At 36.0% G+C, this 18,874-nt stretch overlaps 7 protein-coding genes, 1 non-coding gene and 1 pseudogene across 9 annotated transcripts; 6 read left to right on the forward strand and 3 right to left on the reverse strand.

The window, feature by feature from the left end:
• Positions 1–1,449: 1,449 nt before the first annotated feature.
• F10E7.5 (Ribosome assembly factor mrt4) lies at positions 1,450–2,451 on the forward strand. The gene is made up of 5 exons (NM_063069.6): positions 1,450–1,488; positions 1,537–1,595; positions 1,643–1,720; positions 1,770–1,948; positions 1,996–2,451. The coding sequence occupies exons 1-5, from the start codon at positions 1,461–1,463 to the stop codon at positions 2,312–2,314; spliced, it is 663 nt and encodes a 220-aa protein (NP_495470.1). The 5' UTR covers positions 1,450–1,460; the 3' UTR covers positions 2,315–2,451.
• A 97-nt stretch (positions 2,452–2,548) lies between these two features.
• Positions 2,549–3,201, forward strand: F10E7.6 (uncharacterized protein). The gene is made up of 2 exons (NM_063070.2): positions 2,549–2,660; positions 2,708–3,201. The coding sequence occupies exons 1-2, from the start codon at positions 2,553–2,555 to the stop codon at positions 3,059–3,061; spliced, it is 462 nt and encodes a 153-aa protein (NP_495471.1). The 5' UTR covers positions 2,549–2,552; the 3' UTR covers positions 3,062–3,201.
• cutl-5 (ZP domain-containing protein) lies at positions 3,152–5,375 on the reverse strand. The gene is made up of 7 exons (NM_063071.2): positions 5,221–5,375; positions 5,044–5,175; positions 4,243–4,785; positions 4,127–4,194; positions 3,959–4,075; positions 3,760–3,908; positions 3,152–3,444 (listed from the first exon to the last, which is right to left on the reverse strand). The coding sequence occupies exons 1-7, from the start codon at positions 5,341–5,343 to the stop codon at positions 3,263–3,265; spliced, it is 1,314 nt and encodes a 437-aa protein (NP_495472.1). The 5' UTR covers positions 5,344–5,375; the 3' UTR covers positions 3,152–3,262.
• A 650-nt stretch (positions 5,376–6,025) lies between these two features.
• spon-1 (Spondin-1) lies at positions 6,026–10,134 on the forward strand. The gene is made up of 12 exons (NM_063072.8): positions 6,026–6,249; positions 6,298–6,364; positions 6,419–6,519; positions 6,944–7,057; positions 7,104–7,203; positions 7,257–7,385; positions 7,433–7,673; positions 7,978–8,372; positions 8,418–8,591; positions 8,642–9,034; positions 9,330–9,746; positions 9,791–10,134. Exons 1-12 carry the CDS (start codon positions 6,106–6,108, stop codon positions 9,973–9,975), a joined length of 2,460 nt encoding a protein of 819 aa, NP_495473.2. The 5' UTR covers positions 6,026–6,105; the 3' UTR covers positions 9,976–10,134.
• F10E7.11 (ELM2 domain-containing protein) lies at positions 9,986–12,361 on the reverse strand. The gene is made up of 6 exons (NM_001393115.1): positions 11,720–12,361; positions 11,135–11,241; positions 10,891–11,086; positions 10,491–10,843; positions 10,377–10,438; positions 9,986–10,335 (listed from the first exon to the last, which is right to left on the reverse strand). Exons 3-6 carry the CDS (start codon positions 11,015–11,017, stop codon positions 10,158–10,160), a joined length of 720 nt encoding a protein of 239 aa, NP_001379868.1. The 5' UTR covers positions 11,018–11,086; positions 11,135–11,241; positions 11,720–12,361; the 3' UTR covers positions 9,986–10,157.
• Positions 11,711–13,855, forward strand: F10E7.2 (C2H2-type domain-containing protein; the record flags this gene model as incomplete). Its single annotated transcript, NM_063074.5, has 4 exons — positions 11,711–11,763; positions 11,811–11,875; positions 13,126–13,253; positions 13,379–13,855. The coding sequence occupies 4 exons, from the start codon at positions 11,711–11,713 to the stop codon at positions 13,853–13,855; spliced, it is 723 nt and encodes a 240-aa protein (NP_495475.2).
• F10E7.12 lies at positions 11,729–11,748 on the reverse strand. The gene has a single exon (NR_051313.2). It is a non-coding gene; the product is annotated as an Unclassified non-coding RNA F10E7.12 (non-coding RNA).
• A 257-nt stretch (positions 13,856–14,112) lies between the features above and the next one.
• F10E7.3 lies at positions 14,113–15,398 on the forward strand (annotated as a pseudogene). Its single transcript has 4 exons — positions 14,113–14,359; positions 14,404–14,685; positions 14,941–15,027; positions 15,237–15,398. Coding segments are annotated over exons 1-4 (778 nt in total).
• Positions 15,399–16,225: 827 nt separating this feature from the next.
• Positions 16,226–18,461, forward strand: F10E7.1 (ATP-dependent DNA helicase; the record flags this gene model as incomplete). Its single annotated transcript, NM_063076.5, has 7 exons — positions 16,226–16,293; positions 16,384–16,450; positions 16,495–16,593; positions 16,663–16,862; positions 16,908–17,047; positions 17,092–17,254; positions 17,480–18,461. 7 exons carry the CDS (start codon positions 16,226–16,228, stop codon positions 18,393–18,395), a joined length of 1,653 nt encoding a protein of 550 aa, NP_495477.2. The 3' UTR covers positions 18,396–18,461.
• Between the last annotated feature and the right edge of the window lie 413 nt (positions 18,462–18,874).

The following is an 18,874-nucleotide window of genomic DNA, read 5'->3' on the forward strand; positions in this document are numbered from 1 at the left end:
AAGTAGGATAGTCCTTCAATCTTTCACATTGCATTATCCTTTTTCATATTTGAATTAGTTCCAATAGTGAATCTTTAACGATATTTGCAACAAAAATATTTTAAAACTAGAGGTATCCGAGGTAGAACAGCGGAGTACGCGCGGGTACTGTAGCTGGAAAGTTCCACGTGCCAAGACACGAAACCGTAGTTTTGTTCAACTGCAACTATTTGCAAACAGCTCTGCTAAATAACGAAAATTTAGAATTCAAGATTTTGTTTCAAAAATTTCAAATATTCAATGAAGCGTGCTCCATCTTTTATTCGAGTCATGATGATTGAGATATGGAATTGGGAATTTCCGGAAACTGAAGAAACTGAATAAATTACATTTTGAGATTTTATGTATTAAAGATGATACGCTTTAATTCAAATGGAGCACTATGTCTAGTCGAATTTATCTAACAATTGAGTTTTGGCAATCGAATGAATTTATGGTAACCTGTTGTTTTTCATCGTTCAAACGCAAATTTAAGAGTCTGGAAAATAGAGAGAATGCATGGATGAACCAAAAAAAAAAAGAAAGAAAAATGCAGTGCTCACAACAAAACGAGAAAATGACTCTGCGTCTCTACATCCTCCTCAATCTTTTATTCGACATTTCCTCTGAAATTCGGTTTCAATTTCGAAATGAAAAAGAAGAGAAAAAAAGAGAAGTGGAATTTAAAAGCGACATGGAGAGGAGACGGCATTATTGATTTGGAGAGCTCATGGCTCTTGCTCGAAGAGCATGTATGCGCGACGACGTGAATTGAGAGAAGTGAGGGAAACGAGAAAAGGAGATGAAGTAAGAGAAGAAGAAGCTTCTCATCTGACGATACTTGATTGGGCTAATTGGGATGCAGATGAATCTTATGGGAATATTCAGATATAGAAGGGACCTACCATCTTCCAATTTTTTTTCTGAAACTTGAAACTGATCTAGATTTTCAGTCTAAACTGTCTGAAACTTCAACGTGGATATTCCATCTCAAAGAACTGATACAGAAAGCATGTATTATTTCACATAGGGAACTCGGAAAGTTTTGTTTCGTGTTGTTTCGTGTTGGATCTATAATTCTACATATCCCCTTCTGATATTTTTTCGTTTGAAACCATAAAAAGATGAAACTTATTTTAAGGTTACCGCTACTACATTCTCATTAAACCTATTTTAAAGAAATCATAGCATCTGACAATGTCAACCAATTTTTGTATCTTCTCCGCTATTGAGACTTCTTTAAATGAACTTGAATATTAGTTTTGGTTACGGTGTGCAAAGGTACGCAAACACCACTACGCGCAGTTGCACACAATCATTTTCTCTGTTTTTTTTTCTTGTTTCTTCATTTCTTCAACTTTTCCTATGTTGTTACTGCTACTTTTCAGCTTTTTATAGTTTAAATTGCAATTAAATTGTAATTTTCAGCAGTACTCTACACAATGGCTCGTTCCCGCAGAGATAAAAATGGTAATTTTGTTGTAAAATTAAATTATAGGCAAACTTTTTATATTTCAGTGTCACTCACAAAAGTCAAGAAGAAGACTAAGGACACAAAGAACAATTTGGTTAATGAGGTAAAATTTAAGAGTGAAGTGCTGACTAAATAATTATTTTTTTCCAGGTCCGTGCAAGTGTCGATCAGTACAAAAACCTTTTCATTTTCACGATTGCTAACATGAGAAGCACACGATTCATTGCCGTTAGTTAAAATCAGATTGAATTAAAATTTGATTACTTTTGAATTACAGATCAGACAAAAGTACAAGGAGAATTCAAGATTTTTCTTCGGAAAGAACAATGTCATTTCTATCGCTCTTGGAAAACAGAAGTCTGATGAGTACGCAAATCAGCTTCACAAAGCCAGTGCAATTCTGAAGGGTCAATGCGGTCTCATGTTCACCAACATGTCCAAAAAGGAAGTTGAGGCGTAAGTTTTGAGTAACCATTGCTTCTCTAATAGCATTTTATCTTCAGTGAATTCTCCGAAGCTTCAGAAGAAGATTACGCTCGTGTAGGAGATGTTGCCACAGAGACAGTTGTTCTACCAGAAGGACCAATTTCACAATTTGCCTTCTCTATGGAGCCACAACTGCGAAAACTTGGTCTCCCAACGAAACTTGACAAAGGAGTTATCACCCTCTACCAACAGTTTGAGGTGTGCAAAGAAGGCGAACCGCTGACTGTGGAGCAGGCTAAAATCTTGAAGCACTTCGAAGTGAAGATGTCTCAATTCCGTCTTATCTTCAAAGCTCACTGGAACAAGAAAGACGGCTTCAAAGAGCTTGATGCTTAACTTCTGCTAATCATCCTTTTATTGTTAATTTGTTGATTTGATTCTGATTCTCCTTGATTTGAAAACACCCACTCCATCCGAAAATTGTCGTTTATCATCTTGTTTTTTTGTTTATCCAATAAATTGTTACTTGTTTCAGAGTATTAATATTGATAAATATAGAAGGAGGTTAAATCCCAAACTTATTAAATATCCAATGATGATTATAAACCAACGAGAAAGCTGATTGTTCAGGAACATGTGGAGGGTTTTGTTATCTCGTTCCTCAATATTAGCTCAAGCCAGAGGATTGGCAACCAAGAGAAACGCACCTGAACCGAAGTTTACACAAAGTGCCGCATTTCAAGTAATTACCTCGAAGCATAAATAATTATTTTAGTAGATGTCTTTCAGGGTCGTGGATCTCGAGGAATGCCACAATTCAAGCCAGATTACTACTCATCAGACGCGTATGCCAACAAAAAAGTGCTATCAGCTATCGGAAGTCTTATAGCAATTGTAATCTATTTCGGTTGGCTCAGAGAACCATCAGATTTGGACGAAATATGGAGCGCTCCACCACACATTTTGACCTCCAATTTGGAGAGAAAAATGCTTCGAGAACAAATTAAGCAAGCTCAAGAGAAGGGAATGGATACAGCGCTTCTACGAGCACAATTGGAGTATGTGGATGTTAAGGAAGAAGCCTTGCGAATTCAATTCGAGCAGAAGACAAATCAACTGGCTAGAAGAAATCAACAATCATAAGTTAATTTCCTCTGTTCGACTAGGTCCATTTTAGCTTCTAGTTTTTAATATTTTATTTGAGGAAACGGGTCTGGTCAATGGCCTTGTTGTATCAAATTCGTGTTTATTTGAAAATTTTGAACTGAATAAATTTTATACCGAATGCAATAAATATAAAAAGACAACACGACTAGGTCGGATCTCAGTGTATGAGATGGAGAATCATTGTGCGAAATGCATTGAATTGTTTTTGCCGGAACGAATTCGAGAGGAAACTAGCAAGAAAAGCGAGATGAGCAGGATCGAGAGTACAACGAGAGCAGTAACAAGAAGACAGAAGAACAATGTAGAAGATTGTGATTCGCAGACAGACGATGTAGCTGAAGCGGAGGATCGTTGGGATTCTGAATAAAAAATTGAAGTACTTAGCATTTTTACGCATTTCTCAGGCGCGAAATTTGCGAATTTTGGGTCTATACTACAGTACCTGGTATCGACGCGACAAATGTTTTTTTAAAAGAAAACAGGCGTGCGTCTTTTGAAGAGTACTGTAATTTCACAATATGTTTTTATCGAAAAATGATTTAAAAAACCAATGAAAATTCCGCAACAGCAATGATAATTTGAAATTACAGTACTCTTTGAAGGCGCACGCCCGTTTTATTAAAACCTTTGGCTCAAAAATTCGCGTCTGAGTATTAATAGTTGTCGAATCTCACCGTAATACTCAACATCTTGTGGATTCTCGAAAACTCTTAATTCTCCGACCATTTCCATTTCTGGATATCCATTTTTCATTACAAATTGTTTTGGTGAACGTGGAGCAGTGTTGATCAGAATCTCACGTCGATGTCGTTTTGGATTATAACTATAACACTAATGATTTGAAAAAAAAATCAATTTCAGAAAAAGTTGTACCCAACGCCATAGTAAATGCTTCCCTTGGCTGGTGCTCTACGAACAAATTCAACTGAAGTATCTCCATTAGGGCCAGTCAAATCAGAAGGCATTGAAGCTGGAGGATGGATCTCATCTCTGAAATTTTTCAGATGTGTAATAAACCAGCAATTTGAATCAGTTTCTCACGCAAATACTTTTCCTTTGTCTGGATCTTCGTTGAATCGTTCTTCTAAAGACGGACATGCTTCAGGTGGCTAAAAGGAAATAAGCAGCAATGAGGTATAAAGGTTTAGTTTACTTACCGATAATCGTTTACAGTCATCCCCTTTCATACAAATCTTGATTTGACAGATAAAACGTGTTACTGTTCTTTGAGCAAATTTGAACACATGAGTTTCTTGAAATGCAATCGATTGTTCTCCATTATATATTGGAGTATCCATAACATAATGATCAATTCCACATCCATTTTGATCAATAATAAGAATCTTATTTCCCTGTCCATCTTCCACATGGCAATTCTGTACTAGAATCCCGTTATGATTTCCATCACAACTCCAAACATGGAATACACTGTCTCCAATTGAAGCATACTGTACTGGTGGACCATCTTTTCCTTGTTTTCTTATCGAATAATTACACTTTGGCATTACAGGAGCATCGAATTGAGGTGAAAGTTGAAGAGGCGGAGCTTCACTTATATCCAGTGTTGATTCAATATCCTTCATTACATGAGAATCAGCATATACACATTGAGCACAGTAACTACGATCAGATTCAGTGACGAAAAGTGGATGAAGTTGTACGAATATACATAGACGACGAATTGAACCATTTGGTTGTTCCTGGAAATTGGATTAAAATGTTGAAGAACGTATTGAAGTTGACATTTATTTTCAAACTATGTAAATACCCAACACCATGTAATTTTTCACAACTGAATCCTATGTTCTACTTGAATAGTCATACACACTTCGAAAGCTTAAAATATCTGCTGTCTTGCTTGACCCCTACGTATGCACTAACTTCAGCTCATAGTGTCAAATACCACAAGTAGGTATTTATATGCCTGTGCTAAAAGCTTGTTTTATAACTAAACATACCGTTTTCTCATTTACAACTCCACACTTATCATGTGCAACTTCAATTTTGTTCTGATTCCTTGACACACATTCCATATCATTTTCCCGTCCATCTACGTAGATATTTGATGGATTTGACATTGAAGTTTTTATCTAAATAAATGAGTCTACAGTAATACCTCCATACTTCTGTCTCACCTTGATTATAATTTTGTCTTCTTCGCAAATCACAATTGGTGTGTCAACGATTTCATTTGGATACTTGAGCGAGGAGACAACTGTTATAAAGAAAAACGAATACCAGACGATAGATATTAGCATTATGATTTGTCAAATGAAAGCCGTTTTTTTCAAAAGCCACCGTCACTTCCGAACATTTAAATAGGATATCAAGACAAGTGTCTGTTACGATATAAGATGGCTGCAAAAGTCTTCAAGTACCACCGAAAAATCCTTTTGTTTGCCCGCCCCAACCGCTTCATTGTCGACACATCAAACCACGATCACACTTTCGGATTTCAATGATCAAGTGAAATTTTTTTGTAATAAAGTCATAACTTGCAGTGAAAGTATAATGGGGATTTAAATTCAAAAGCATAGATTTTTGTTGCCACGGGACATGCTAATTTTTTTTGTGATTCAAATCAATGATAGCCAAACTTCACTATTTTTATAATGTAGCCTACGATATCTAGACATTCATGGAGTATTATATTCAAAGATGGAATGTCACAAATAGGAATATTACTATGGAACGTCGCTCAAAACTATCTTCATATACAAAGTTGGATACAGAATGTCGAAAAACCCGGTTGTTCGATACTTCACATGAATTTTACTCGAATTAATTAAAATTCTTCTAACTAGGGTTATAAAATTCCAATTTGCTTTTTTCATTTGTTAACTCATTTGTTAAGCACGCACTGATCCCTCGTATATACATCTCTAGAAGTTTATCGAAAGGTCAGTGCCGTCTCGATGAGCCATAAATAATGTGGCAGGTGTCACTTGGACCTTGTGAGATTTGATTCTCGTGCTCACAGCCTCTCTCGTTTTATTACCTGCATTCGGTACCCTCCAACAATGTTGCGATTCGTCGCAATTTTGCAATTCATACTACTTTTGTTATTAATATTTTCATGTAATGCAGATGAAGCTAAATGCACAATTAAACCATATGAAGCAAAAGGAGATAAAAGTCCAGGAAGTAATGGATATGTTATTGAAGTGAGTTATACTCGGAAAAAGTTAAAGCTATGGATCAAATTAATTAAGATAAATGGGACAACAACTAAATCGATGGATATTTCAAAAGGTTTTGTTCCAGGAGAAATATATAAAGGTAAAAATACCAAAATGCTTTAATAGTAATTATCAAACAATTTTACATTTTCAGTATCAATTCGTGGATGGAGGACTCAGTATACAGTGAAAACATTCCGTGGATTTGTAGTTTCATCACTTTTTGAAGACAATACTTCTGCAGGATCTTGGCAGGTAAAATGGAAAATGCTTAAAATTAAGGGTTGATGGTAAAGTAGCGTCTTAAAACTACCAAATATTATCTTCAAACTCTCCATAAAAAATTTTAGCTTAAATTTAAACGTTCAGTAAAAGTTGGTACATTTCCAAAATTTGGAATTGTTAGAAAATTAAAATAAAACTTAAAATTCCACAAATCCTTAAATTAAAAGCAATTATTAAAACCGATCAAACTGTAAAATTTGTAGAAAAAAAAACGATTTTTGGTCTTTCAAAATTATGAGTGGTGGAAGTAACGCTAGGTTTGAATTTAAATAAACAATTTTCAAAGTTATTTTTAAAACGTTTTACTACGATTTTTGTTCTCTAGAAGTGATATTTAAAGTTTATTTTAGATCTGATTTTTAAATATCTATTATTCCACGCGTTTCAATTTCAGGTTGTGAAGGGACATGGCGATGCAAGAATCTCTCCAGGATGTCGCCAATCTGGAGTTTCTCATGCAAATCTTAAATCGAAAACCTCCGTCCACATGATGTGGAAAGCTCCAGAAGTATGTTTTCTTAAAGATAATCCGGTTGTATAAAAGTTTTTAAAAGGTATCATCTGGATGTGTGGTGTTCCGTGCGTCAGTAATTGAAACCAAATATATTTGGTTTACCGAAGCCGAGGGACTTACAGTTAAACTTTGTATTCAAAGTAAGAATACTTTTCTTCACTAAACTAAGGCTCTACAGTAAGAATTGTTTCAGAAGGAACTCAAATTTTAAAGCCAGTTGATGATCCATCTGCTACATGTTGTGCATGCGATATTGCTCAATATGATCTGGAATTCACTGGTATTTGGAGTAAAAATACTCATCCAAAAGACTATCCAACATGTCAGTTACATATTCACATCCTGCCAATTTAAATTAATTATTTTCAGTGGAACATCTCACACATTTTACGGATATGCTTGGTTCATCACATTCCTCAAATTATTCTCTTTGGACAATTGGTGGAATATCAACTGATGGAATGAAGGAAATTGCTGAATGGGGAAACACGTACAAGGCAGAGGCCGAGGCAAAAGCAAAAGCTTCCGAAGTCAGAAGTCTTATGAAAGTTAAGGGATTATGGTTTCCAGATGTCCAAGGAACAACTAAATCCCAATTTGTAGTCAATAAGTAGGTGAAGTTTTTTGAATTTTGAATGGGAAAATTATCCCTCTTGTTTAAGTTGAAAATTGGTGAGTTTGCAAAATACGAAATGTAAAATGAAAATTCGCTTTGTTTTTGTTAGCAGCATAATAATGCTGTCTCTGGAAATGTAAAAGCTGTTGTTTCATTGTGATCGAAACGTCTACGTTATTCTATTTCTAAGATTTGAATCTTCCAATTTTATTGTGTTAGACTTTGATAGTTATTTCTTGATTGTCCGTAGTTCAACGATCAAGATTTATTCTAAGGATCGTAAGACATAATTTTTCAGATACCATCACTTTGTCTCCTTAGCAACAATGTTTGGTCCATCCCCTGATTGGTGTGTTGGGCTTTCTTCAGTTAATCTTTGTCTTCCTGATTGTACTTGGGCAGAGGAAAGAACTTTTGAACTTCAACCATTTGATGCTGGGACAGATTCAGGACCAACATATATGAGCCCAAATGAACCAACTGAACCACGTGAACCAATTCACTGGATAACTACAAAATTGAATCCACTTAGTCCGTTCTATAACTCCAAATCAGATACAATCCCAACTCTTGCTAAAGTTATTTTAAGAAGAAAAAATGTAACTTCATCGGAATGCAAATCTGATGATATTCTTAAAGCAGAAGCACATAATATAACAAATACAAGTGAAGATGAAGAATATAAAGATAGGCGTATGTTTCTAGATTATTGAGATTTTTTGTAATTTGGCATTTTAGGAGAGTGTATGATGACACAATGGGAGCCATGGAGCCTGTGCTCAGCCACGTGTGGGAAAGGAATTAGAATTCGTAGTCGAGTTTATGTATTTCCAATTAAAGCTCAAGTATTTCATTGTCATCGACAGACAACTGAGAAACAATTTTGTAATGCAAAAATCAATGAATGTGAAAGTAAGTGTATCTATGTAGAATTTATTTGAAATAGTTGTGTTTTGTTACAGATTCAGAAGCATTCAGCTCAAAATGTCAAGTGAGTTCATGGGGCTCTTGGGGCGAATGCAGTGTTCAATGTGGTCACGGAATGAGAAGCAGAAATCGAACATTCTTAAATCCAGCTACAAAATCAGGAGACTGTAGTGTTGACTTGGAGAGAAAGGATATTTGTGTTGGAGAGAACGGGGATGATTGCAATGTGACGCCTGATCCATTGTGTAAGACAACTGCATGGTCCGATTGGTCACCATGTTCAGCTTCATGTGATGAAGGAGTTCGTGTCAGGACTCGACTCTTCTTCTACTCAGAACATGAAAAAAGATGTATGCATGTCAATTTACAAGAGAAGGATACATGTGTCATGCAATCTTGTCGAAGATTTATTGAAATTAATTCTGAAGGTAATAGAATCAGCATATATATTACTCCAAAGTTTACCATTTGAGAACTATAAAATGGTTATTACGTGGATGAGAAATTTCGGGCGCATGGGTCTCGCGACGCCGGCAACGGCTTACTGTATTACTTATCTATCTCATTCAATTCGAAAATTCTGAAGCAAACCCGTAAATTGATACGTCTTACAGTAACTCATAGTCAGCGTGGCGAGACCCATGCGCGTGAGATATGGCGCAAATTCTCATCTTCTGATATCTACGTAATAACAAAATCTACAACATGTCTTTCCAATTACAGAAATCTGTCAAGAAGACAAACAAGCTGGTCAGTGCGCAGGAAATTTCCCTCGTTACTGGTACAATCACGAAAAAACTCAATGCGAACGATTCATTTTCACTGGATGCAAAGGAAATCGAAATCAGTTTGAAACCGAAGAAGAATGCAAACAAATATGTCTTCCGGGATATGAAAAATCAAAATCATTGATTCCAAATAACCAACTTCTTGAAGATTTTGGAAATACAGAAGTGGATGATGGTGGTGAAAGAGTTGATTGTGAAGTTTCAAAGTGGACAGCATGGGGATCTTGCTCTGTGAGCTGTGGTAGAGGAAAGAAATCGAGATCAAGACACGTTGTGAAGTTAGCAAGAAATGGTGGACATCAATGTTCTGAACATTTAATGCAGGAATTGCAATGCAGATTGAGGCCTTGCCGTTCGTTTTTACTCTTCTATTGTGCAACAATTATCAATTTTCAGCTGTAAAATTGACTTGTCAAGTTGGTCCTTGGTCCCGTTGGTCTCCCTGCTCTGTTTCATGTGGTGAAGGATCACAGACCAGAAGAAGACGTGTTGTACGTGCTAGAAATGATGACTGGGAGGAAATCGAGTGTGATGATGCGGAGACCGAAGTCCGACAGTGTACGGGTCGTCATCAATGTTGATAAACTCTAATTTTAACAATGAAATTTTATGAAAGTGAATATTTGATTCAGATTAATTTGACAACGAAGGAATTTGATTGTTGTGATTACGTAAATGGGTATCAGGGGCGAGATTATTTGTTAAACAGAGATCGAAAATAATAAATGCTTAGGTGAAAAAGTAAAAAAATAGTTCCCTAGTTTTAGTTCGTAAGAGTTGATGGCTCCTCTGAAGTAGATGGCTCGGAGAAGGAGGCTTCAACAAATCCAGTTTGACCATTTTGATCTTCCAGTTGAGCTGCTTGCTGATGCCATGCAGCAGATAAATGAGGCTGAACTACTGGCGCATGCTGTGGATGAGCGTCCCGCCAAACTCGATAGCTGAAATAAATTATTAAAATTTGAAATCGTCGTTCTCTCACCCAGGGGTTAATTTCCATTGATAGTAGTATTCGATAAGTTCTCCAACTTTCCGGTAGGGTAGCTAAAATAAAACATTATGAAAACTTTTTGAATTTGCAAAATATACAACTAACCCGTAGTCTCCTTATCAGCGAAAAATCTTTTCCATACAGCTCGAGTGACTCTTCAAATGCCTTTGCTTCACTCTCATCGAATCCCAATGCATCTGAGCGAACAGTGCGGAATGGGGCATTTATATGAGGAAAAGGGAATGATTCTTTCGCCTTTTCTGTGTCAAAGTTGCTTCTATACAAAGCACATAGAGCGTCCTCGTCGTCTCGTGATTCGGTGCCAGCTGGTGGACATGGTTGGTCGTGGGCTTTTCGTAAGCCTACTACATCTTTGAGATAGTTGTCAATAACTTCATCACTTGGCTGATTCGTCTGATCAATTGTCCATAAAATAGTGTCATCTTCTCGAGCAGATTCTGAAGAAATAAATCGATATAGAATCAAAAATCAGATCATTGCTTACCTTCAACCGTTGCTTCATTAAAAAGCGGGACGTCGGCTTGGAAAAGTACTGGATCCACACGAATACTTCTTTTCCATGGGTCTGGCGGTGGTGCATAGTCGTCATCATCGTCGTCGAAGCCACTCATTAAATTACCCACATCGAAAATTGTTGAGTCGTGCGGTTCTGCAGCAGCCGAACTTGATTCCTCTACATTCTGAAAATATAAATATTTTATAATTTCACTTTATCATTTGTAAATTACTTCTTTGACGATTTCGTATCTTCGTTGTTTGAAGATGAATTTTCTGCTGGACGATACTCACGTTGAACTTCTTCGTTTTCGTCGTCACCTTCACAGCAGCTCCTTCTCTGCAGTAGTCTATGAAAATCACCGAGTAAAAATTAAGTATTTTGAACATACAATAAAAAAAGTGAAAATAATAAAAGAAAATACTGTGTTTTAAACCAGTGATATAAATATTGGTAATATTTACTCACCTCGATGGTAAAATTTTAAAAGATACAGTACCCGGAATAGTTTATCTTAAAGGCGCATTACAATATCTAATCAGGTCTCACCACGCCCGTTGAAGCGTGTTTATTCTTCTCATCATTTTTTGAATTTTTTGAACTTTTTTAGCGTTCATTTATTAATTTTTTACTTTTTATTAATTTTGCAAATATTTATCGGAAAGCTAGGTAACCAGAAAAATGGCGCAACATTCATGGGAAATGACAATCGCCACGTCAAAGGCTTTTGCTTCTATACTTCTCCCACGTTTCTTTTTTGCGATTCTTTTTTTCAGGATAATAGTATTTATTATTAATGTTTTTAGAAATGCCTCACACAATTTGTCCTTTTTGTCCGCACATTGCAACAACGGAAGGAAAGTTAGTTCATCTTATTGGAATGCATGGTCTAACATTATAATCTTCAGGCACAGGATCCATTTGAACTCCCATCGTCTTACAGCCACAGATGAGTTGAATGAATTCGATAAAGGTGAGCAAATGCGAATAGACGAGGTGGATTCGATGGTAATCGCAATCACAGCTACTTGGCTCATGGCCTCGAAAACGGAAAATTCGGCCATTTTAATAAAAATTTTCTCGAAAATCATCTCCCCGGAACTATAGAACCTTAAATAATCATTTTCGGCAAGTCTCAGAAAAATCTGAGGGTAAAAAATTGAAGATAAATCGATACCCGAGTTCTGGCGTTTAATGGCCACGTAATAAAACTCTCTATGCAAAGTCTATTTGTATAGCGAGTTTGAAATCAAAGTCAATAATAATTTGAAAGAGAAATATTGAATTGAATACTTCCCTAGGATTCAAAAATCTTCTGTTAAATATTTGCATGGAAAAAAATCAAGCGAATAATCGTATTTTTTCAGTGTTCCGTCGAAGTGATGAAATCCATTTTGGAGGCTCCACCAAAACAGAATGCGAGACCCGACGAATCGGGGGGATTGCTGGCGGCAGGGGATCCGGATCGGGGGGATCCCAGGATCCCCGGGGATTGGCCACGCCCATATAACCGTGCGGTAATTCAAATTTCGCAACTTCCGCACGGTTTCGAAAAACAAAAGTTGAGAGATGCTAGGGATTGAGAGACTTAGAGGAAAAAAAAAATTAAAAAAAAAAAATTGAATTTCCGCACGGTTCTATGGGCGTGGCCAATCCCCCCGATCCGGATCCCCCGCCGTCAGCAATCCCCCCGATTCGCCGGGTCTCCAGAATGCAGTTCAAAACAGGATTTCCCAAAACAAGATGCACATAAACAGGATGCAGGGGCGGAGCCTATTTCGCAACCACCGCATGCTTTTTACGCAAGCCTCGCACGTTTTTTATCCTGAAAAAATGCAACAATATCAAGGAAAAACGTGCGAGGCTTGCGAAAAAAGCATGCGGTGATTGCGAAATAGGCTCCGCCTCTGCATCCTGTTTTGAACTGCATTCTGTTTTGGTGGGGCCTCCGCGTTTGTCTATTTCCCATCAGTATTATTTAAAAATATAATTATACTTATTATAGAAAAAAAAACGATCGCACAAAAATAAACACCGACGCAACGACACTCCGCTGTTTTTAAGCTCCGCTCATGATTTCTTTTGCACTGCGGCCGCCACATTTCAGTGCAAATGAAATCGTGAAAAAGCGGAGTGTCGTTGCGTCGTTGTTTATTTTTGTGCGATCGTTTTTCTTTCTATAATAAAAATAATTTCAATTTATATTTAAATAACCGATTTCAGCGGCTTGCGACCAAAGTCAACCCGACTACAGCACACCCGAAGGGCAGCAGGCGTATTGTGCCTATTATCAACAACAACAACAACAACAACAACAACAACAACAACAACAACAAGGAGGTCAACCTGGTGTAAGTATATGAGATTCTGTCAACTGTTCGCATCACACTCGATGCATTTCTCAGAATTGCCCAGGAGCAAAGTTCTGTTGTTGAATACCACCAGGCTCACATACGTTTTATAATTTAAATTTCAGCAGAAACCGTACGCCGCTGCTGCTTATGGAGGCCACGACCAAGCACAACAACCGCAAAATCCATATGCACCACCACCACCAGGAGCGGATCCATACGGCCAAGGATCCGGAGGCCAATCCGGAGGATCTGACCCCTACGGCACAGTAGAGGTGGCGGCCGTGGAGGATTCGGAGGCAGTCGTGGAGGAGGTGGATATGATGGTGGAAGTGTCGAAAGTCGTGGAGGATACGACGGAGGACGCGGAGGTTACGGCGGTGAACGTGGAGAGCGTGGTGATCAAGGCGCAATATAATTTCAAATGTTCTCATTCAATCTCATCACTTTCCCGTTCTCCATCTATTTTCGTACCTGTATCCACAGTATTTTTAACCACTTATTGTTTGTGTCTCACATTGATTCTAAAAAGAAGTATACGCCTAAGCAACCACTTGATTTTTAAGAAAGTTCATTGTTTTAATTTATTTTTTGTTCTATAAAGTGTGGACATTTCATTTGATTTGCAAGATTACGAGAATCAAGACAGTTTTTCTATGTTGGAACTTTAAATGGAAAACCGTATAAATGTTCTAGGTCTTGACACGTTGAATTTGTACTAAATGCGAAAAAGGTGTGCACCTTCAAAGTGTACTGTAGTTTCAAACTTGTGTAAATACGGAGTTTTCATTTGATTTTCTTATTTTTCTATTAAAATAAGAGGGGTAACGAGGAATCTTTTCTGAAAGAAAAAGTCTAGAATTCAAGAAGTCATGAAGATCGAGTATTTACGAGTTATTGTGTATGGAGAAATCTTTAAAATTGTCGCCGGACTTCTCATTTATCCATTGGAAACAATGCCACATACAAATGAACATTATTGGCTTTTCCAACTTTGTTGTGTTGTTATTGCGTGTATTTCAGCTGCATTAATGGCTTTCTCTGGATATCATTTGAAAGTTGAAAGACCAATTAACGAAGATCATCAATTGGAAAAGTTTCAAGAGGTTAGTGAAAAACAATATTGTTTTTCTACAAATAACTAGTTTAGTGTGAAGTAGTGAAAGAAACAAAACAAGATGGATGGAAGAACGCCCTGACAGTTTCTTTGCAAATTGCAAAAGAACCCAGATTCATTTGCCTTGTAGGAGCCCTTGGACCTGTTTAATTTCAGATTTTATTCCTGCTTCTCTGGGTACCAACAAATCGATTTGGAACTCAAGCAGTTATTCAATCTCTCAATACTTTATACATTTTCAATGTTATTTTTATTCTCTATGCGGGTGTGAATAATATCACAGCAATAGCAGTTTTTAAATATTATTTTGGAAAAGTAAGTTTTTCGAAATATTGGAAAATATCCAAATTTTTCAAAAATGTAGGCGTTTTGAGAAATTTCGAGAATTTCTGTTGGATTGAATTTCTAGAATACTAAGATTATGGTAGGGGAAAACTAAGTTTCCCCACTTTTCAGCTTCAAAAAAACTCAAGAGATTTTTTTAAAATGGTAACTTTGATATTTGGATTCACTATAGGAGTGGTTTTAAACTTTTTTCACACTGACAATTTTTGCAGTAATTTTTTTCAGCGCTATTTCTCGTTGTGGGTGACAAGGTTTCTACATAGTTGTTGCTGGAGAAGTTGTTGATACTGATATGAAAACAAATAATGGAAAGTTTGTTTCAATATTTTTTTTCTGCATTATAAATTACAGTGCGTTTTTTTTCCACTTCTACGACTTTAAAGGGGCGCATTTACGCGCTATGGTGCTTGAGATTGGTCTCGCCATGCGCCCCAAAAACCAATGGGTTTCGCGTGTCGAGACCATCGCGCGTAAATGCGCCCCCTTTAAAGTCGTAGAAGTGGAAAAAAACGCACTGTAGATATCCGACAGTAGCAGAATGTACTAATTATTCACAATGGATGTTCTTGGCTCTTGCAATTTTCCCTGCAATCTGTGCAGTTAGAGAGTCAATGTTTTTTGCATTTGATCAATATTGGAGAAGGCATATCAAAGGAAAGACTGGTCATTTGGGAGATGACTAAATTTTTAATTTCATATTTTCTTGATCTCAATATACATTTGTAGTTGCAAATAAATGATTTAAAAAAATAACAAAAATCTCTAAATGATAGGAACCTAACTGAAAAAAGTGTTTATTACGGTAGTTGGGAATAGTGAAAGTAAAATAACTATATTAATTGATTTATGAGCATAGAATTGAATAAAATCTGGCCAGTTAAAAATAAACAAAATGAATAAATTTACGATTAACGATTTATAAATTATATACTCTGAAAACTCAATTAACTGATTTTTCAGAGTAATGGTTAAAAAATGCCGAATTTTCCTGTTTGTTTCAGAAATGCATTTACAAATTGAAAAGTTGATATTTTCTTGTATTTTTAGTTCAACTTTAAAAAAGTCATCGTTCGATTTGAAGTTATGCTTTACTTTGATAGCACGGTTGTCTTTATAATAATTATCACAAATTTACTATCCGTTTTACTTTTTTTCAAAATGAATTTTAAAGTTGTGTTTTTTTGCATCTAGAATGATCGACAGTCAGTCGAACTGGGTCGGCCAGCCACATTTTACACATTTTAGGGTGGCTCTGAAAAATTCCTGAATATACATATAAAAGTGTCGATTACAGGCAAATTGCATCAAAATTCAATAAAAATTCTAATTCCCCATCTGAACATGTAGACTTGTTGTTAGTGAAAAATTTGGAAATTGGCAGTTGACACGTCATAGACCTACCAGGGAATACCATGCATAACTACTGAATCTATTTGGAGATGATTTGATGTATTTTACAAAAAAGATAATGCTCAAGTGACACACAAAATGCGACTGTTTCCTTCATGGAATGTATATTTGGTCAATTATTACTAAACAACGCTCCGATTGTGGCAATAATGATCAATTAAGTAACAGGTGGGTCAACGCCATGTATAAAGATACAATGCGCAACTGACGATGACTCTCCTTTCCTTCTAATCTTGTGCATTGTCTCCTTATTTTCAGCTGCCTGAGAGACTGTACGTACGTGACTGCTCTAACATTTTTTACAGGATTTGCAATGTATTTAAACGTGAGTTGAGTTTTCCTTCTTTCATCTTTAGTTTGGCATTTCAGAACTTTGACCCAATTAACGCTGTGTTTGATAATGAAATAATTCTGGACAAGATTTTGAACAATGTATCGAAATATGTTTTTCCCTTGATACCGTTAAGGGTAAGTTGTATCATGGTTTAAAAAAGTCACAAAATCTAAATCACCAATGACAATGGAATTTATATTTAGCTGATAAAGAAAAGTTTCAACGAAGCAGTTCTGCATAAAATCCGGAAAGATCATCGTGAAGTCGTCCTTCATACTGCATACCATTGTGATGTAGCAGATGAATACACAGAATACATGGGAACTGATTATGAGTGCCGTTACTGTTACATATATTTAAACTATCAGAAGGTAACCAGTAACAAGATGTCTTCATTTTTTAGGTAAGAAAAGCATTTTTAAATAATTTTTGCGTATGTTAATTACAGATTTCTAAAAGATACTGTAGCAGTTAAAATTGTGAAGCTAATTCTTGAACCAGCTCGTGGGTTTCCATTTAGCCATTTCTGTTTAAATAACGATCTGCTGTTTCACAATATTATTATGAACGATTTAATAGGGAATAACTGTGAGTTGATTAATCGAAGTTTGAAACAAACCATATTTTCACAGATAAATCGATATTACATTTCGAAGGAATGATTGATATATGTTTACACGGATGCTTTGATTGCATGAGAATAATGTTAAACTGTGAAGTATACGGCCCAGCACAAATTAATGTTATTCGTAGAAAAGAACCAAAACACTTTAAAGAACTGGAGTTACCGGAAGTGTAAGTTTTGAGTGATTTGATTTTTTTCTGGCTGAACGATTTTTTGAATCATCAACAATATTTCAATGATATGTCAATACTAAGTCATTCAATTCATTCGTTAGAATTTTCGCTAAATTGAGAACAATCAAATAAATAATCATTCAAGATTTCCCGACTTTGAATGTTTGATTGCGAGAAAGTTAGAAGGAATTGGAATTACTACTTATAATCAATTTCATTCAGGATGGCTGACTTGCCGGATGATCCTCCAAATATGGAATTCAAAGTAGGAATAGAGAATTGGGAAATGGAAAGCATCAAGAAAACAAAAATTTCATGCGACAAACTTATTTTAAGGTTGTCACACAGTGCTGTTCCAAATCCAAGAATTTGGTACTATAAATATATAACAAGAGAAGTTATTGATATCATTATTTCAAACTGGAAAGTGAAGACTGTAAAATTAATAATCACAATTAATAATATGGAAGAGTTTATTACAATTCCTGAACAATTTCATTTATTCACTAAAGAACGACTTGGTGATCCAATCTCAACTCATCCAATTTCTAAAAATTCATTGGAGAAAGTGGAACTAGATCTACGCTTTGGTGTTAATACTTTGGTTAAAATGTTTCATAGAAGTGCTGAAATATTACCAACGGATAATATCATTGAAAATGTCCGAAGAATTTTTCCAACCAAGAACATGATTATAACTCTTCCAAATAGTTTCTCACCACTTCCAGTCGAGCATCATTGCCGTTTTGTTATGATGTTTTTGAGAATGGGATTTCCGAAGGGACAAAGAAATTTCAATGTCACATGGAGATTGTTTATTCACGAACCGATTTATGGAACATCACCAGGATTTAAATATAGAAATATGGTGATTCCAGCATTCAACTACAAGCCAAAGCCGTGGGAATACGAGTCATCACTTCAGAATAATCATTTATATTTTGAGAAAACTGTCAAGTTGCAAGATGAACAGGAATTTTCTTTTTTCAAAGAGGTCAAAATCTGGAAAGGAAACAAATTCTGTGTCAGAAATGCATATACAAATTGTAATGTAGATATAGATTTGTATTTCGAGTCCAACTTGTTGAAGAAAGTACTAAATACACTCAATAAAATTGAAAGCCAATCAATTAATTAAATGCTTCCGTTGTTAACCTTTTTAATTGCTGCATGTTTTTAAATATTTTATTGCTTTCAATTTTTTTTCATAAATTCAAACTTATTTTCTCGTTTTTTGATTTTTCATGAAACTTATCGATGAAAAGTGCCTCAGTCTTTCCCATAGATAATTTGTTATTAATCAAACCTCGGTGCTGCTCAAACAATTTTCAGCCAATTTATCACTTGCCCAAATCAGTATAGTTTTGGGGAAATACTTTTTGACTACTGGATTTTTGACTACATGGCTTTTTGACTACGGGCGTCTTTTTCGCTACTGACTAAAAATACTAAAAATTATAGCAACATTCGCACTTTTGTCTTACCGCATAAAATCCAATGCGCGTGCTCCAACCAACCGCAGTTGGCCCATGATCCAAGGGTACACCGAATTGGGGGTACATTTGTTCTTAGGGTACATTCGACATCATCACAATCATTATTAGGGTACATCCACCG

The sequence above is a fragment of the Caenorhabditis elegans genome, chromosome II, assembly GCF_000002985.6.
Source record: "Caenorhabditis elegans chromosome II".
Classification (NCBI taxonomy): domain Eukaryota; kingdom Metazoa; phylum Nematoda; class Chromadorea; order Rhabditida; family Rhabditidae; genus Caenorhabditis; species Caenorhabditis elegans.

Excerpts from the sequence above, each read along its gene's own strand:
- F10E7.5 (NM_063069.6), top strand. The coding sequence starts at position 1,461 with ATGGCTCGTTCCCGCAGAGATAAAAATG. Across the intron at positions 1,596-1,642 it reads AGAACAATTTGGTTAATGAG|GTCCGTGCAAGTGTCGATCA; the intron begins GTAAAATTTAAG and ends ATTTTTTTCCAG. Across the intron at positions 1,721-1,769 it reads GAAGCACACGATTCATTGCC|ATCAGACAAAAGTACAAGGA; the intron begins GTTAGTTAAAAT and ends TTTGAATTACAG.
- F10E7.11 (NM_001393115.1), bottom strand. The coding sequence starts at position 11,017 with ATGAGTGGCTTCGACGACGATGATGACGACTATGCACCACCGCCAGAC. Across the intron at positions 10,439-10,490 it reads CGCTGATAAGGAGACTACGG|CTACCCTACCGGAAAGTTGG; the intron begins GTTAGTTGTATA and ends GTTTTATTTTAG. Across the intron at positions 10,336-10,376 it reads CAATGGAAATTAACCCCTGG|CTATCGAGTTTGGCGGGACG; the intron begins GTGAGAGAACGA and ends AATTTATTTCAG.
- F10E7.6 (NM_063070.2), top strand. The coding sequence starts at position 2,553 with ATGTGGAGGGTTTTGTTATCTCGTTCCTCAATATTAGCTCAAGCCAGA. Across the intron at positions 2,661-2,707 it reads CACAAAGTGCCGCATTTCAA|GGTCGTGGATCTCGAGGAAT; the intron begins GTAATTACCTCG and ends GATGTCTTTCAG.
- spon-1 (NM_063072.8), top strand. The coding sequence starts at position 6,106 with ATGTTGCGATTCGTCGCAATTTTGCAATTCATACTACTTTTGTTATTA. Across the intron at positions 7,386-7,432 it reads TCCAAAAGACTATCCAACAT|TGGAACATCTCACACATTTT; the intron begins GTCAGTTACATA and ends AATTATTTTCAG. Across the intron at positions 9,747-9,790 it reads ATGCAGATTGAGGCCTTGCC|CTGTAAAATTGACTTGTCAA; the intron begins GTTCGTTTTTAC and ends ATCAATTTTCAG.
- cutl-5 (NM_063071.2), bottom strand. The coding sequence starts at position 5,343 with ATGCTAATATCTATCGTCTGGTATTCGTTTTTCTTTATAACAGTTGTC. Across the intron at positions 5,176-5,220 it reads AAGACAAAATTATAATCAAG|ATAAAAACTTCAATGTCAAA; the intron begins GTGAGACAGAAG and ends TCATTTATTTAG. Across the intron at positions 4,195-4,242 it reads ATGACTGTAAACGATTATCG|CCACCTGAAGCATGTCCGTC; the intron begins GTAAGTAAACTA and ends ATTTCCTTTTAG.